Source organism: Babylonia areolata, chromosome 12 (assembly GCF_041734735.1).
Source record: "Babylonia areolata isolate BAREFJ2019XMU chromosome 12, ASM4173473v1, whole genome shotgun sequence".
In the NCBI taxonomy this organism is placed as follows: domain Eukaryota; kingdom Metazoa; phylum Mollusca; class Gastropoda; order Neogastropoda; family Buccinidae; genus Babylonia; species Babylonia areolata.
This window is the reverse complement of record NC_134887.1, coordinates 41,516,513-41,532,360: the sequence shown is the minus strand read 5'-3', so window position 1 is coordinate 41,532,360 and position 15,848 is coordinate 41,516,513. Positions and strand designations below refer to the sequence as shown.

General features: G+C 38.1%; 2 protein-coding genes across 4 annotated transcripts in view; one reads left to right on the top strand and one right to left on the bottom strand.

The window, feature by feature from the left end:
• LOC143288632 (mediator of RNA polymerase II transcription subunit 13-like) overlaps positions 1–7,392 on the bottom strand; it is a 49,803-nt gene extending 42,411 nt beyond the window's left edge. Inside the window, exons 1-2 of the mRNA XM_076597292.1 lie at positions 7,171–7,392; positions 6,531–6,792 (exon numbers count right to left, since the gene is read on the bottom strand). Of these exons, the coding sequence (XP_076453407.1) occupies positions 6,531–6,792; positions 7,171–7,239 (331 nt within the window). The 5' untranslated portion in view covers positions 7,240–7,392. The remainder of the gene's footprint in view (positions 1–6,530; positions 6,793–7,170) is intronic.
• A 60-nt stretch (positions 7,393–7,452) lies between these two features.
• Positions 7,453–15,848, top strand: part of LOC143288631 (protein hobbit-like) — a 130,706-nt gene continuing 122,310 nt past the window's right edge. For all 3 annotated transcript variants that reach the window (XM_076597289.1, XM_076597288.1, XM_076597290.1), the window contains exons 1-2: positions 7,453–7,618; positions 10,691–10,814. In XM_076597289.1, the coding sequence (XP_076453404.1) occupies positions 7,560–7,618; positions 10,691–10,814 (183 nt within the window). In that variant the 5' untranslated portion in view covers positions 7,453–7,559. The remainder of the gene's footprint in view (positions 7,619–10,690; positions 10,815–15,848) is intronic.

Genomic DNA, 15,848 nt, shown 5'->3' with positions numbered 1-15,848 from the left:
AAAGAGACATAACATTTTGAGGCATTCTGTTTGGTGGCCACTTAATGATAATTTTAGTAACCATTTTAGTTAACAAAAATTACAATACCGGCCTGCTACTAATGACATATAAGACATTCCAAACTGCAAAAACTAAGTCCAAATACTTTTAACAAACTTAAGTCATTGCACTTTTTGCTGGTGATGAAGGTTTCAATTCAGACTTCTGTTGTGAAAAAAGAAGAAAAGTTCAGCTAAAGCTTATCATTTGTCAAAGTCCTGTTTAGCAAGGCATTTGACACCTGTTCTGTTTTATTGTTGTTATGATTGTGTAAATGGACAAAACAATGATTTTACACTTCTTGCTGTTTAAAGCTTTTGAGAATACTGGGAAAGATACATTGCTGTGAAGTTAACTTTGTTTGCATGTTGCAAAATCGTGTTTTCTTTTGTCTGAATAAGTTTTTTTTTCATTCTTCTGTTTCAAACAACTTCATCAAGTGACTTTACAGCAACATTTTGAAAACTTGTAAAACAAAATTACATTCATTAAATTGTTTCCAAAATGTCAAGGTGTTACTTAACGTTATGAAGAGTGTATAAAATTCAACGTTGAAACTGAAACAAGTGTTTGCAGACATGTTCACATCAAAATTGTAATTTGTGTTGAAACTTGTAAATATGGTAAGAAAAGGAAATTTTCTTCCTAAAATCTGATTTAATAGTGTAATTAAAACAGTTTTTCATGTTAAAAATTTCACCAAAATTTGGCACCAATCAGAATCTAGACCTATTTGACAAAAATATTACTTTAAATAATTTTTAGAGGACCATTTCCAAAATGTCCTAATGCTTTTCCTTGAGCAAGGAGTAGGATATGTGTCCTAAGTTTCTGAGTTTTCAAATGAAACCCTACAATAGTACATCAGTAGTAAAATGTCTATACACTGTCCTTGTTAAAAGCAAAAGTAAATTTCATCATGAACGAATTTCCTGAATTAGTTTGATTATGTCAAAAACAACACATCTGATATTACATTTTGATGTTTTGTTTGTTTGTTTATCTTTAAGAAATGAGAAGTTCAAGGATGTGACACTGACAGGGACTGAAACAAAAAAGGGCATTGAAGCAGGGGAGGGGGCAGCTATAACAAAAACAAACAAACAAAAAAAAACAAAACAAAACACACACACTAACAAATGCACAATAGAAAGAACAATGTTTCCTATAGGCCTCAAATCTGAGGGCTATCATGACCTTCTGTCTGAAAACATGGGGGGCATTTGGCAATTTCTGAGGACCAAGTTTGGAAAAAAATAAAAAACAAAGAAAAAGCAACCTTTACAATAACAAATTAACAGTATCATGTCTTTGTAATTTTGTAATGTGCGTGTTCTTTAGTGTGTGTGTGTGTGTGTGTGTGTGTGTGTGTGTGTGTGTGTGTGTGTGTGTGTGTGCGTGTGTGTGTGCACACGCATGTGTATGAGTGTGTGAAAGTGATCCCCCCCCCCAAACCAACATGGTAATTGATTCACAAGTCTAAGAAACGCAGAGCTGGTTGGGTCAACACTGATGAAAAACAGGCCTTTCATTATCAAAATTAAGGCGTGGTACCCCCCCCCCCTCCCCCACTCCCAACAATGTGTCGTCAAATACACTGGCAATACACTGGCAGTGGCGTCATAACAGCCATTGCTGGGGACATCACACCTTTCCCTCACTTTAGTTTCTCTGATTTTGCACATACCTCAGGAATGGGCTGTGGGTTTTTCTGCAGCAATTGCACCCATATAACAGACATTCTTTTTCTATAATTTAAATAAAATGGCAAAGTGCATATTTACATGTTTCCTGGTAGCGCTCACATTCCTGGAAGTTATTATGACTGGACAGCATACAGTTGGATTGTTTGATTTATTGTTGATCTCAATTGCTAAGGCACATTAAAAACAACAAACTCTGGCAAAATTGTTTTTGTCATAATTTTCAGTGGAACCCTGCATGCTATGTTGTGATGTAAGTATCAGTAACGAACATACTGTTACATTATCATAATTATTTCTAAGAAAGAAAAAAAATCTGTATACATTGGAAAAAAAAAAGAGTTACACTGTGTAGATTAAAAACAAAATATTCATACTTTTTGTGCTAATACTAATATTCTCCTTGTGTTCTGTGGGTTAATAATGTAACTTCACACAAGAAAACCTGCTGTTGAAGCTGACTAAATAAGATTCTTTCATATATAGTTTCTCCATATATTTAATTATTAACTATTAGTATTAAGCTGGCGAGCTCCATTATGAAATATTTACCAAAATATTTTCTTCAAATTAAGTAAGAATTCATAGTAAAAATACACCCATTTCTGATAAAGTACGACTTGCATTGCCAAAATTTTTAATCAAAGAACTTCACACCAACGATTTGCATTTTCCTGCCTCTGAATTGGAGTGAAGTTATGAACTTGAGAAAAAAATGATTATAAATATGACAGTCAACTATTAAGTTCATATGCTGTATCAAGAATGCATGATTCTTACCTTGTAAAAAAAAAAAGAAAAAAAAAAAAAGGTCAGAGCAGTTCAATACTTTTAGATTACAATCCAAAATTGTGGTTCATAAGTGTAACTTCACAAGCAGCTTATGCTGTCACAGAAAATATTTTAACAAAACTAAACTTTCACTTCAGTTGTCATTCAACAACTGGCACTCTTCCTAAATTCCTATCCCAATATCACATTAATTAGTTTAAATATAAACATGCTGTTAGATTGTTTAAGTTGCTTCAAATTTGTATTTTGAATTTACTTATTCAGTTAACTGATTAAGTCTGATTTTGTCTGATAACAGTTCTTTAAAAGTAGTTCAGCTGTCAAGCTGTCGATTGTCATTAAGTTATGTTCAGAAGAGTATTTATCAATTGTTTTCTGTTTCAGTTTTGTTATGTGTGGTGATTGTTTTTACATGTATCTGTGTAAATACAATGAATATGGAATGGTTAGTGGAATTATCCAAAACAACAAGATACTCATATTTTGTCATTTGCTTATGGATACTGTATAACTTTTGTTAAATGACAGTAGCGAAATCATCAAAAGAAAAATGAATAAATGCAATAAATGTTTCTATTTTATTACTATATTATTAGTTTTGATTTTTCCCCCCACTACAAATAACTAATATTCTGTATTTTTCAAAAAAGTTAGATTTAAATAACAATTAAAAAACAACAACAAAAAACAACAACAACAAAACAACAACAACAAAAAAACAAAACAAAAAAACACACACCAATTTTGTCCTCTTCAAATCATGAGATTTCTTTTACCTGTTCACATATAGCCCTGCAACATTTTTAGGACTAATTCTTCACCTGAAATGCTTTTTTTCTCCCTCAGGTCATGTTTTTCTTCCCATCAACATTTTTGTCTTCGAAATTTGCAGGGTCCATGATGCACATGCACACTTTATATCCAGGACAAAACAACAACACTTCTTTTTATTTACACTTTTGAGTTTTATACACAAAAAATATTAATAAATATTGTGAAGATATGGGTAATCCATTTGTTGCAAAGTTTGTTTTTATTTGTCTGAAACCAGTTTTTCGTTTGTGTTTCTAATACCTTTATTGACTGTCTTTATATAAAAAGTTTTAATACTTAGCTACAAAATATAGATATGGTCATTAAACAGTCAATTATAAATGCTAGTGTTGAAGTTGTGACTATGAGCACTTAGTTTATTATTATTAAAAAACAAAAAACAACAAAAAAACAACAACAACAAAAAACCAAAAAAACCCAGAGTTAGATAAAAGCAAATGCAGACATGTTTACATCAAAATGGTATTTTGTGAGTGCATGCAATAAAACTGTTAAAAAAATATTTAAAAAATAAAAAAATAAAAAAGGTTGATTTTTCATCATGCATGTCACAAAAACTGGACACCATATCAGATTCTAGACCATATGATATATTACTTGTTTTCAGTAGTGTGCAAAGGCAATATCTGCTATCGAAGCTGAGTTAATAAATGCTCTTTGGTTTTTCTTCAGTCTTTGTGAAGTTTTACCTGGAACATTTCCAACCTCACATTGCCAAAAAAATCTAGAGTAACTTTACACTTACATGCGTAAGTGCCATTTTGCTATCTCTGAAATGGAGCAAAGCTACAAACTTTGGCTAACAAGGATTATCATTATGAAAGTAGACCAGTTTACTTCATTAGTTCATGTGTTGTTTGTTTTGAATGTACGATGCTTATCTTGAAAGAATTGGTCAAGCAAGTTCCAATTTTTTTTTTTACAACCCACTAACACCAGTTTATAACTGTGCAAATGCTTTTGTTGTTGTTGTTGTTAAATTACCAAAGAAAAAAGGAGAGAAAAGTAACTGAACTTTCAGCTGTCTATTGTGGCAGTGTTCCAATCCAAGTATCATTTTAAATTAACACCAACATATATATTTGTTAAGATGTTACTGTCTTATTCAAACTTGTATTTAAATGTGTATATCTCTGGATGATTTTGTTTTGTTTAAAACTTTACATTATCAACTAATGAAATTACTAACACACTCAAGAAATTATGTTGATGTTTAAGCAGCATCATGGATATTTATGATTACCCATATGTGACATAATGAAAACAAAAAAAAGGTAGACACTGATCAAGATGCACCAAAACAGCTGTCACTGAAAACAATTTACATGACCTGGTATTTAAAATGAGGAAATGTGAGAGTGGAGTTATGCAATACAAATAACAATACATATTGTTTTTTGCTTATCCTCAGAAACATGATTTTTTTAAAAACCTAATGTGCGCTGGAATGTACAATGATAACAAAAACTTGAGTATCAAATACAAAACCACACATAACCAAATGTTCAAACTGACATTGCAATTACTTACAATAATGTTGATATGTAAAGTGAACATGCTGATTTAGATCCAAAGTATATTTACTGTTTACAATAAAAAACAACAACATTTGTTTTTGTTTTTTTCTGGCAATGAAAAGTTTGCTTCAATGTGAATGCACACAAGTTGAGTATATCATGCACAGGCCCATGGGATTACCTTTTCACTAGTAATAATAAATAATATCAGTTCAACACATGGTTTATTTTATCTGTCAATCCTTAAACTTAAGATGTTAAGTCATTCCTAATCCTATACTTTCCATGACTTTTCAGTTTACTTTACAGGTAGTTACAAAATTATGTTATAAAAAAAAGCAAGATGATGCATGCATGAAGAGTTGTAAATCTTGTCATCTTTTCAAATATTCAGGAAGTCTATTCTAGTTAAATCAGTGCACTCTTGATAATATTGGCATACAAAAACACACTCATTATATATTTACTAAATTAGTGGTGTTCGTCCAGAACTAATTAACTGCGGACAAGAAATGGAATGACATACTACCAATCCAGAAACCACACACTTGCATGAAAACACACATTAATTACAATAATAGATACACACAGGCAACTGAATCAGGGTTACGACATACACACTTTTTTTCATACGTGATCAAAAAAAGAAAAAAAAAAGTGGTATGGTACTTGGTGGGGATTTAGAAGAAGGGTGGAATTGTGGAGGGGGCATGGAATGTACTGGGTTGAAGATGGGAATGCAATGAGTGGGATATGGGAAAGAGGGCAATGTGTTAACTTAATTACTACTACTAGTAGTACACACACTGGTGCAGAGAGAGGGAGAGGGAATGTGTGTGTGTGTGTGTGTGTGTGTGTGTGTGTGTGAGAGATCTCTCTTGAGGAAACAAATTATTTGATTATGAAGAGGGTATTGCCATTGGAATAAGCATTATTTCTTTCTTTCTTTTAAAAATTTTTTTTTTTTACACCCAGCTCTCAGGGCAAAAAATGAACAAAACAACAACAAAAAAACCAACAACAATTACACTGAACAACAAAAAACAGTCAAAGATAGTCATGCACAGATCATATTCTATTTAAAGGAAAACATGAGGGGAGACAGAGAGACAGAGAGAGAGAGAGAGAGTTCGTGTGCGTGTATTTGTGTATGTGTGCATGAATATATTGTTCTGATTATCATACTTCCTGATTGTCACAACCTACTGCTGTTTGAGAATTTGGATTCTTCTAATACATCAACAGAGTGCACCACAACCCAATTTTCATTTCTGTATTATTTTGGTGTTGCTTGTTTACTTACACTAACAAATCATTCAAAGTAAAATTTTCGACATCATTTCGAGTGGGACTACTGACTCACTGTAGGTTCTTTCATAAGCTCAGACAGTATGTTGCATACAGGTGATCACCTTATCAAAAAATAAAACAAAAAAAGCAACCAAAACAACAACAAATAATGAAAGTCCGGTGCTCAGTGGTGGATGATGGGAAGCAAAAAATACATTTTGGTGACTTGGACTAAGGACTGTCATTTCCTACTAAATACTATCCTTGTCAGGCATTCTATGCCTTACCTAAATCTCCCTATCCTCCACTTAACAAACTTTGACTGGACCAAAATTAACGATGGATGGCACTCACCTCGCAAACAGGGGTCACATGAAAGCAAGTTGTTCAGAAAGACTGGCTGATCGCCGTACCAGAACACCCACAATTCTTTGTGATAAGACAACAGGTCGCTGGAATTTAACCGCTGTTCTGAATGTTTCATAACACGGCGCCAGACACACAGGATATCGTTCTGAAGGCATTTTGTGTAGGCTACAAGCACGGGGTCATCCAACTGGTCAACCACCACGTTCTCCGCAATAAGTCGACGCCATTTTATTCCACAAATGTCCGTCTGAAACAAAAACAAAAGCATTACGATGAGATCTGCTGGAGAAACCAACAAAGCAACCGTCTCCTTTCACGCCGGACGACACAAATCGCTTCATGTTCCTCACTTAATGATTCAATGCAGATCAATAACCCTCATTCGAGTCATTTCCGAATAGCGATAAAAGAATGATCGAGCACCTGGTGACAGTGGTTCATGCGCATAAAATCTCACATGTCCGCCAACGACTTCAATCGCAAAAAGCATCTAGGTGAAACGTGAGCATTGCGATGAATGGTACGACAAACATCTTGCGGATGAAAGTCAGGAAATCAGCATACCACAGCATTACATCCCTGACAATAGCTTTACAGATAAGACCTATTTAAAATCATAACTTACCAAACCGAAGAGATTGGTGTAGCAATCCTCCAATGTACACCCGTTTCCAGTAGGATTTGGGTGACTCATGGTCACTCCATGTCTTGTTCACACCACTGTATATCCAACTTTGTTGCTATGGCACACAGCTGACCATAGATTCAGAAATTTTTGGTCATTATAGCTGTTCAGCATAATATGGCGACACAAGGTAATATGGCCGCCCTCTCTGCACAACAAGGCGGTAAGGATTACTCTCGATGATTGGCCAGCTTCAGTCACATGGTCCTTGACCCACTTTCGCACAAGATGGCTGCCTGCAGCTCGTAAGCAGAAGGCGACCACTAAGTCATTTATTATGGTCAAGAAGTAAAATAATGACCTGGTAAATCTAAAATACTGCTCGAGAAATGGCAAACGTTATTTTTACTGTCATCTACATTATTGCAGGAGTCTGGATTCTTTGCTGGTAAGTAATGCGACGGCTCATAGCCTAAAGACACGTCTGTATTGTGAAAGTGAAACAACATATTTCATTGAGAAACCACGGTCACTGTGTCAGTATCAGCTAACATGCATTGAATATGGGGGGGCGTTATTTCGAAGTGAATGCATACTTGGATCTGTAAATGATTATACATATTGAGCCACAGCCATTGTGTTTGTTTCATCCGTCATATTGTCCAAAAGTGACAGTGCTGTGAATGCTTAAGTTGCCATCACTCATCACTTTGCTTTCTTTTTTTACATATATTTTGAGCAAATCTATACTTCACATCAACTGATTAAGATCGACTTTCATTTTCCGATTGGCTGATTGGCATAAATATTACATGGCTTACAGTATTCCATCATCATGCTTTTCTTTGTGTATTGTTTGACTTGTGAATAGAAAGGAAAAAGTGTCAACATTTTGATATATTACTCTTATTATTCAAGTAATGTGCAGAGCAATATTTTTATTGATGACTGCCTTGATGTCTCAGATATGGTAATTAACATGTTGATGTTAGAAGAATACAACATATACTCTAGCAGAACAGCTGATCAGTTTGAAATCTAAAAGCACACTTACAAAGTATTTATGTATTCATAAACTTCTCTTGAATATGCGCTTTGTTTAAAAAAGAAAAGAAAATCAATCCTGCAGTTCTTTATCAGTTCATTTACAGGTTTGTATACAGTAGATGAAGCCTAACGTCTTCATGAAAATTGATGAATCATTTACTGATGCAACAGCATTGAAAGGAGAAGATATTGTTTGAAGAAAATGAAGTCTGTGAAATAGTCAGACAGGCAAAGAGACACTTTTGCAGTGAGATCAAGAATGGTTAGTTTTTATTGATGTGACTGAGAGAGTGAATGGACAGCCCCTTCTGGTGTGACCTGTGATGGACATACTGTAGAGTAAAAGAATAAAAACAGAGAACTGGTGAAAGAGAGAAGGGGGCATTGTTATGTGGATATGAATAAGGGGGCAGCTCAGCAACAGCCATTTGATGGAGGAAGCAAGTAAAGGGGTTGATTTAGTGTGATGGAGGACAGCACACAGAAGGGGAGATACTCTGCAAACAAACATCATTTGTGGTTATTTACTCTGGTGATTCCCCACCCCCCCCCCCCCGGCTGTGCCAACTCCCTCCCCCAACAACCAATAATTAGAATTAGGTTTTCATAAGAGAAGTCAGGGAATGGTGGGTGGGTGGTGGTGATTGTAAATATGTAATTAATGGCAGTACAGACTCAATGAAAAGTTATCCAGTATGACTGGGTTATGTAACTACTTATGCAATTTATGAAAAAAAGAAAGGTCTAGAACATACTAGGGAAGATCTGTGAAAAAAAAACTCTCTTGATATTTGATAATCTTTTAGTACAAGAATAAACTATCAGTACAATAAAGTTTTCAACAAAATTGCTTTTCCTTTAAGAAAAGAGTTTATTTTCATACAGGATAAGCTTCATTGCCCTCTCTGTTTGTCTGTCTGTCCCCATCCCCCCTAGTCCCCCTACCCCCCTTGCAAGTCATGGAGCACATTCCTTGTTTTTTCTTTCTTTTCTTGGTGCATCATACCTTCTTGGTTCTTTATTGGTGATTTGTCTTCCAAATGCATATAATTGTTCCTGTAAACCTATCTGTATGTTTTATAATTCTGTGCTTGGACATAGGACCATAACACATTTAATACATGTACAATTTGTGAACAAAGCTAAGTTATTGTTGTGCATGAGCTCATCATTTGGATTGGGATAGGCATGGAAAAGCCCAGTGTATATATATATATATGTCAGTCAGTGGTGCTACTGGCAGGAAGTGTTTGCAGGAAACGACAGGCAGAAACATGGGGGCATGTACACACACATTCAACACACACACACACACACACACACACACACATATGACCACATTCATGTAAGAGATGTCCTGTTTGCATGCAGGCATTGATGCACACAGAAACACACAGACACAGACACACACACAGATGCGCATGCACACATATACACACACAGGTGCACGTACATGTGCAAACGCACGCGTGCATGCACACATACACACACACACACACACACACACACACGCGCGCACATTGCACAGACACAAACTTAAACACAACAGACACACACACACACACACACACACACACACACACACACACACACACACACACACACACAAATACTACACATGCACAAAACACACAACAAAAACACATGCAACACAACACAACACGCACATGTAAACAACACACACACACACACAGACATACAGACACAGACAGACACACAGACACAGACGCACACACACACACACGCATACACACACACACACACACACACACACACAGGCGGTACAGGATGGCAGTTCACTGTGACCTGGTTAACTCAACAACTGACGCACAAACATGCAAACATTGTCTGACACAAGTGGCCCCTGTGGGAATGTCAGGATATAACACACAGCTGGGGTAATACAAAAACAAAAAACCCACACAAACCATAGATCGTTTGTACCAGTGTTAATCTGCATGGGATGAATGCTGGGATTTTGTTTTCTTTTTTGAAGAGACATCAGATTAAAAAAAAAAAATTATTTACTTTGTGTTTGTTTGATCTACTGATGGATTAATGATTTATTGAACTGGGTTTTAAAGAAATCTTATTGAACCACTGGTACTTTTATATTAAAAAAAAAAAAAAAAAAAGTTTCATTTTCCAGGCAACATCCAGTGTGTGTAATGCGTGAAACAGATGATTAGCTTGGCTGATTTTATTACATCAATACATGCATCAAATGAAATTATATGAACAAACTGAGAAGATAATGCATATATTGGTGGAAGAGGAAGAACATTTAAACACACACACACACACACACACACACACACACAGCATGACCTTCAACAGGTACTGTAGAAGCAATGCTGTCAGCCTGCAACACATACACTCACACACATAGAGCATGGCTACTACAGAGGTACTGTGTGTGTGTGTGTGTGCGTGCATGTGTGTGTGCGTGTGTGTGCGTGTGTGTCTGTTGCAGGCTGATAGCATGGCTTTTGCAGTACCTGTTGAAGAGAACGGTGGGGGTCAGCCTGAAAATTGGCAAGCTGGGAGTCCTGGGTTTCAGCAAGCTTCACATGTCTGTCCGCAGTGGTCTGACTATTGTGAGTTCTGTTCCAACTGCACATTGTATTGCATTGTATTGTATTGCATTGTATTGTCTTGTTTTGTCTTGTGTTCTGTTGTATTTTGTATAGTATTGTATTGTAATAGTATAGATCTATATTGCATTGTATTTGTATTGAATTGCATTGTATTGATTTGCATTGCATTGGATTGCATTGTATTGTAATTTGTAGTGGATTGGATTGCATTGCATTGGATTGTCTTTTGTTGTATTTTTGTCACAACATATTTCTGTCAGTTAAATTCGGGCTGTTCTCCCAAGGGAGAGCACGTTGGTGAGAGTGTGGTGGCTCAGTGCAGTACCAGCCAGTATCTTTTGTCTTTTTTCCTGCTGCAAATGTATTTGTTTTACTATCAACATGGATTTTTCAACCACTCCTTTTTTCTGTCTGTAGTTGTAGTTGTTATAGTATTTAGTGTCAAAGTGGATTCTTCAACAGAATTTATTTGGGGATGTTCCTAATATTGATGTGGGTTCTTTTACATGTGTGAAGTGCAAGCTGAACACTGGGTCTCCTTTCATCTCGATTCATCCAAAAGACTAGTACGCAGACCACCACTCAAGGTCCAATGGTGGTGGGAATAAAAAATCCCAAGAAAGAAACAAGAAAGAAAAACAATACTTCAGAAAATTCATTTTCAAATAACAATCACTCATGGTGCTCCACAAATTACATGTTGCATAAGAGATGCAACAATCATTAAGGAAAACGATCAACTACGAAGAAACAGTCACCATTCTTGCATCATGAACAGCATGCGCGCGCGTGCACACACACACACACACACACACACACACACTCCTCCTCCTACCCACACATACACACACAACACTCAAAAAGTAGTACATCTCTCATGTAACAGCAATTTAGACTAAACTGTTACTTGAATGCAAGACAAGTTTTCAGTTGTGATTTGAAAGTCTGTAGATGGAAGTGGCCTTTCACAGGTCAACAGGCAGTGAGTTCCAGACAGATGGGGCTGAGAAACTGATTGATCAGTGACCAAATGTTTTCAGATTAGTGTTCAGCACCTGAAGTAACCTTTCAACTGAAGATCAAAGTGACTAGGAAGACTGATAAGTTGTTAGTGAAGAAGAGAGATACTGCGGAAGTATGCCATCAAAATAGCAGTACATGAGCATGGCATCTTTTTTAACTGAATGCGGAATTTAGTTGGAAGCCAATTCGGTGCTTTGAGCGAAGGTGTCACATGTTCAGGCTTAGATTTCTGAGCTACAAGTTATAGCTTCACTGTTAGCTTCACTGAACTTTCTGCAACGACATAGCTGATCAGCTGGAAGACCTACCTGTACCAAAGTACAGTAATCCAGACATGAGCTAAAAGCAGAGGAGACAAGTCTGACCGTGGCAGTCTTTGAAAGATATGAATGAATGCTGGCATTCGGAATTTGCAGAAAAGCTGCATGGCTGATGGAGTTGATATGGTGCTGCATGGCCAGTGTTTGGTCTTGATGTAAACTAAGGTACTTGACAAAAAATCTGAAAAGAACTCTATCCCCCCCAGTGTTAGCAAACTCACTGTCCACTAGACAGAGGTGTGATGCTGAGCCCACTGGCATGATCTCCGTTCTGTCTGTGTTGAGTTTCAGTTTGTTGCTGCTCATCCAAGTCAGCGCGTGATCAATACAATTTTTGATAGCAAACAAAGCAGTAGAAAATTCTGTGGGTTATGAACCTTTGGACAACTCAAGTGTTGTCAGCATACTTATGGTAGTCACAAGCACAAGAATCAATCACATCAGAGAGAGGCTGAATGTACATAGTCCTGGCCCCAACACTGAACCCAGAGGTACTCCATAAAGAAGTGGGTGGGGAGAAGACATCAGGCCATTAACAATGCCAGGCTGTTCATGGCCAGTCAGGTACAACCTGAACCTGTCAAGGGCAGTACCATCAACTCTAAAGGACACTCTGAGTCTCACCAACAGGATGGCATGATCCAGAGTATCAAAAGCTGCACTCAGGTCAAGCAGAGCAAGTACTGAAACAAGTCTCTCATCAGCTCTGGCAAGCAGACCATTGAGAACACAGAGGACAGCAGTCTCTCTACCGTGGAATTTTCTCTAGGTTGACTGAAATGTTTCCATCCAGAAGATTATTATGAGAGGGGTGGTTTTGCAGGTGAGTCAAAACAACTTTCTCAAGAATTTTACATATGAAAGGAGGTTTGAAACAGGACGGAAATTCTTCTCTTCAGCTGATGAGTGGTGTGACAGTGGCCTGCTTGAGGGGATGAGGAACTGTACCAGTGGCAAGAGAGTGGTTGACAGTTTGGATGATCAGAGGAAAAAGGCCATCTGGACACTGCTTGGTAAGGGATGCTGGGATGGGGTCAAGACAACAAGACTTAGTAGGTGACTCCATAATGAGTTTAACATCGGGCCAGCACTCCACAAAGTGTGTATACAGTGGTCTGACAAATGTGAGTTCTGTACTGACTTCACATGCCTCGGTACTCATTGGTAGAAAGGTGTGAAACTTTGAGATGTCCTGTAATGATTATAGGTGTACAGGTGTAAAACATGGAGGTGTCCTGTAAAGATCAGGAGTGTGCAGATGTAAAACATAGAGGTGTTCCATAAACATCATCTTGTAAAACACAGAGATGTCCTGAAGAGATCAGATGTGGACAGATGTAAAATGTGTAAGTGTTCTGTAAAGGTCAGGGATTGCACAGATGTGAAACATGGAGATGTTCTGTAAAGATCAGGGGGGTTGTAGGTGTGAAACATTGAAATATCCTGCAAAGATCAAGGGTACCCTGATGTAAAACATGGAGTTGTTCTTCAAAGATGGGGGGTGAGGGCATGGGGGGTGGGGGTGGGGGGGTTGTACAGGTGTAAAAACATGATGTTCTGAAAAGATCAGGGGTGTACAGGTGTAAAACATGGAGGTGTCCTGTAAAGATCAGGGGTGTACAGGTGTAAAACATGGAGATATCCTGTATAAAGATTGGAGGTGTATAGGTGTAAAACATGGAGATATCCTGTATGAAGATTGGAGGTGTATAGGTGTAAAACATGGAGATATCCTGTATAAAGATTGAAGGTGTATAGGTGTGAAACATGGAGATATCCTGTATAAAGATTGGAGGTGTATAGGTGTAAAACATGGAGATATCCTGTATGAAGATTTGAGGTGTACAGGTGTAAAACATGGAGATATCCTGTATAAAGATTGGAGGTGTATAGGTGTGAAACATGGAGATATCCTGTATGAAGATGGAGGTGTATAGGTGTAAAACATGGAGATATCCTGTATAAAGATTGGAGGTGTATAGGTGTGAAACATGGAGATATCCTGTATGAAGATGGAGGTGTATAGGTGTAAAACATGGAGATATCCTGTATAAAGATTGGAGGTGTATAGGTGTGAAACATGGAGATATCCTGTATAAAGATTGGAGGTGTATAGGTGTGAAACATGGAGATATCCTGTATGAAGATGGAGGTGTATAGGTGTAAAACATGGAGATATCCTGTATAAAGATTGGAGGTGTATAGGTGTGAAACATGGAGATACCATGCATAAAGATTGGAGGTGTATAGGTGTAAAACATGGAGATATCCTGTATAAAGATTGGAGGTGTATAGGTGTGAAACATGGAGATATCCTGTATAAAGATTGGAGGTGTATAGGTGTAAAACATGGAGATATCCTGTATGAAGATGGAGGTGTATAGGTGTAAAACATGGAGATGTCATTTAAGGATCAGGTATGTATAGTTGTAAAACCAGGAGGTGCCCTTAAAGATCAGGGGTGTGTTGGTGTAAAACCTGGAGGTGATGGCTAATAAAGATCATGGGATGTACATCTGTAAAACATGAAGATACCCAGTAAAGATCAGGTTGTGTGGAGATGTGGTAAAAAGCATGGAAGTGTGCTGTTTAGATCTGGGGAATTTACGGGTGTAGACCTTAATCTGTAACCTGGGTCGCACCTCTGCTCTTCAGTCAACAAACGACAGGTCACCTGTCAGGTTACGTGAGAAGATAAGATCTTCCCTCCTGGCTGCACCTTGTTCCCTTCATTGACACAAGCTGGAGACTGAACTCTTTCCGTCACACCTGGGCGGTCGCTGGCTGGTCTCCTCCATTGTGGACAGTGTGTAACCACCCTTCCCACTCATTCACCTCTCGCTTTTGCCACTCCCTCTGATTTTCCCCTGCCAGTCTCACCCCTCCACTTTCCGGGTAGGGGTTGATTAACTGTGCGTGCACTGACAGGCGGAAAGGTCGTGTAAGTCTGGAAGTGGATTGCTTGTTGGGCGAGTGACTGGTGTGACCATGTGGACAGTTGTGTGCTGAGGGGAGGGGCGTCGGGGTGGGGGACGGGAGGGCTGAAGCACATGCCTGACATTACAGGCAGAGTGTGGCAGTCTTGACATACCTCTCCGCCGCCAGGGTCTGGTGGGGGTGGCTGACTGTACTGTATTTTTTTGTCACAACAGATTTCTGTGTGTGAAATTTGGGGGGTTGTGCCCCCACCCCCCTCCCCCATTTATGGGAAAGTACGTCACCATAGTAGAGTGCAACCCTTCGCTTTTTTTTCTGTCTGCAAATGTATTTGTTTGTGTTCGTTTATTTATCAAAATGGATTTTTCTTCAGTTTAATATTGCCAGGGACAATGCTTTTGTTGCTGTTTGGCCTTGCACGTGGGCTACTACACGCATGCTACACACAAGATCTGCGGTTTATCATCCTATCTGAAAGACTAGTGCCCAGACCCACTGGGATTCTCACTTCCTAGTTGGGTGCATTACCACTAAGCCATGGCTGGAGCCAGTGTGTTGAGTGCAGGGCTCGGGTCAAGGTGTTGATGGACATGACTGGTCAGGTTGATCAGACTGGTGACTGTGAGGTTCTTTTTTGTGGAGGGGTAGCCTAGTGGTAACGTGCCCACCTTGGAAGCGAGAGAATCTGAGCGCACAGGTTCGAATCCCACAGTCACCAGTACTTTCTCCCTCTCCACTAGACCTTGAGTGGTGA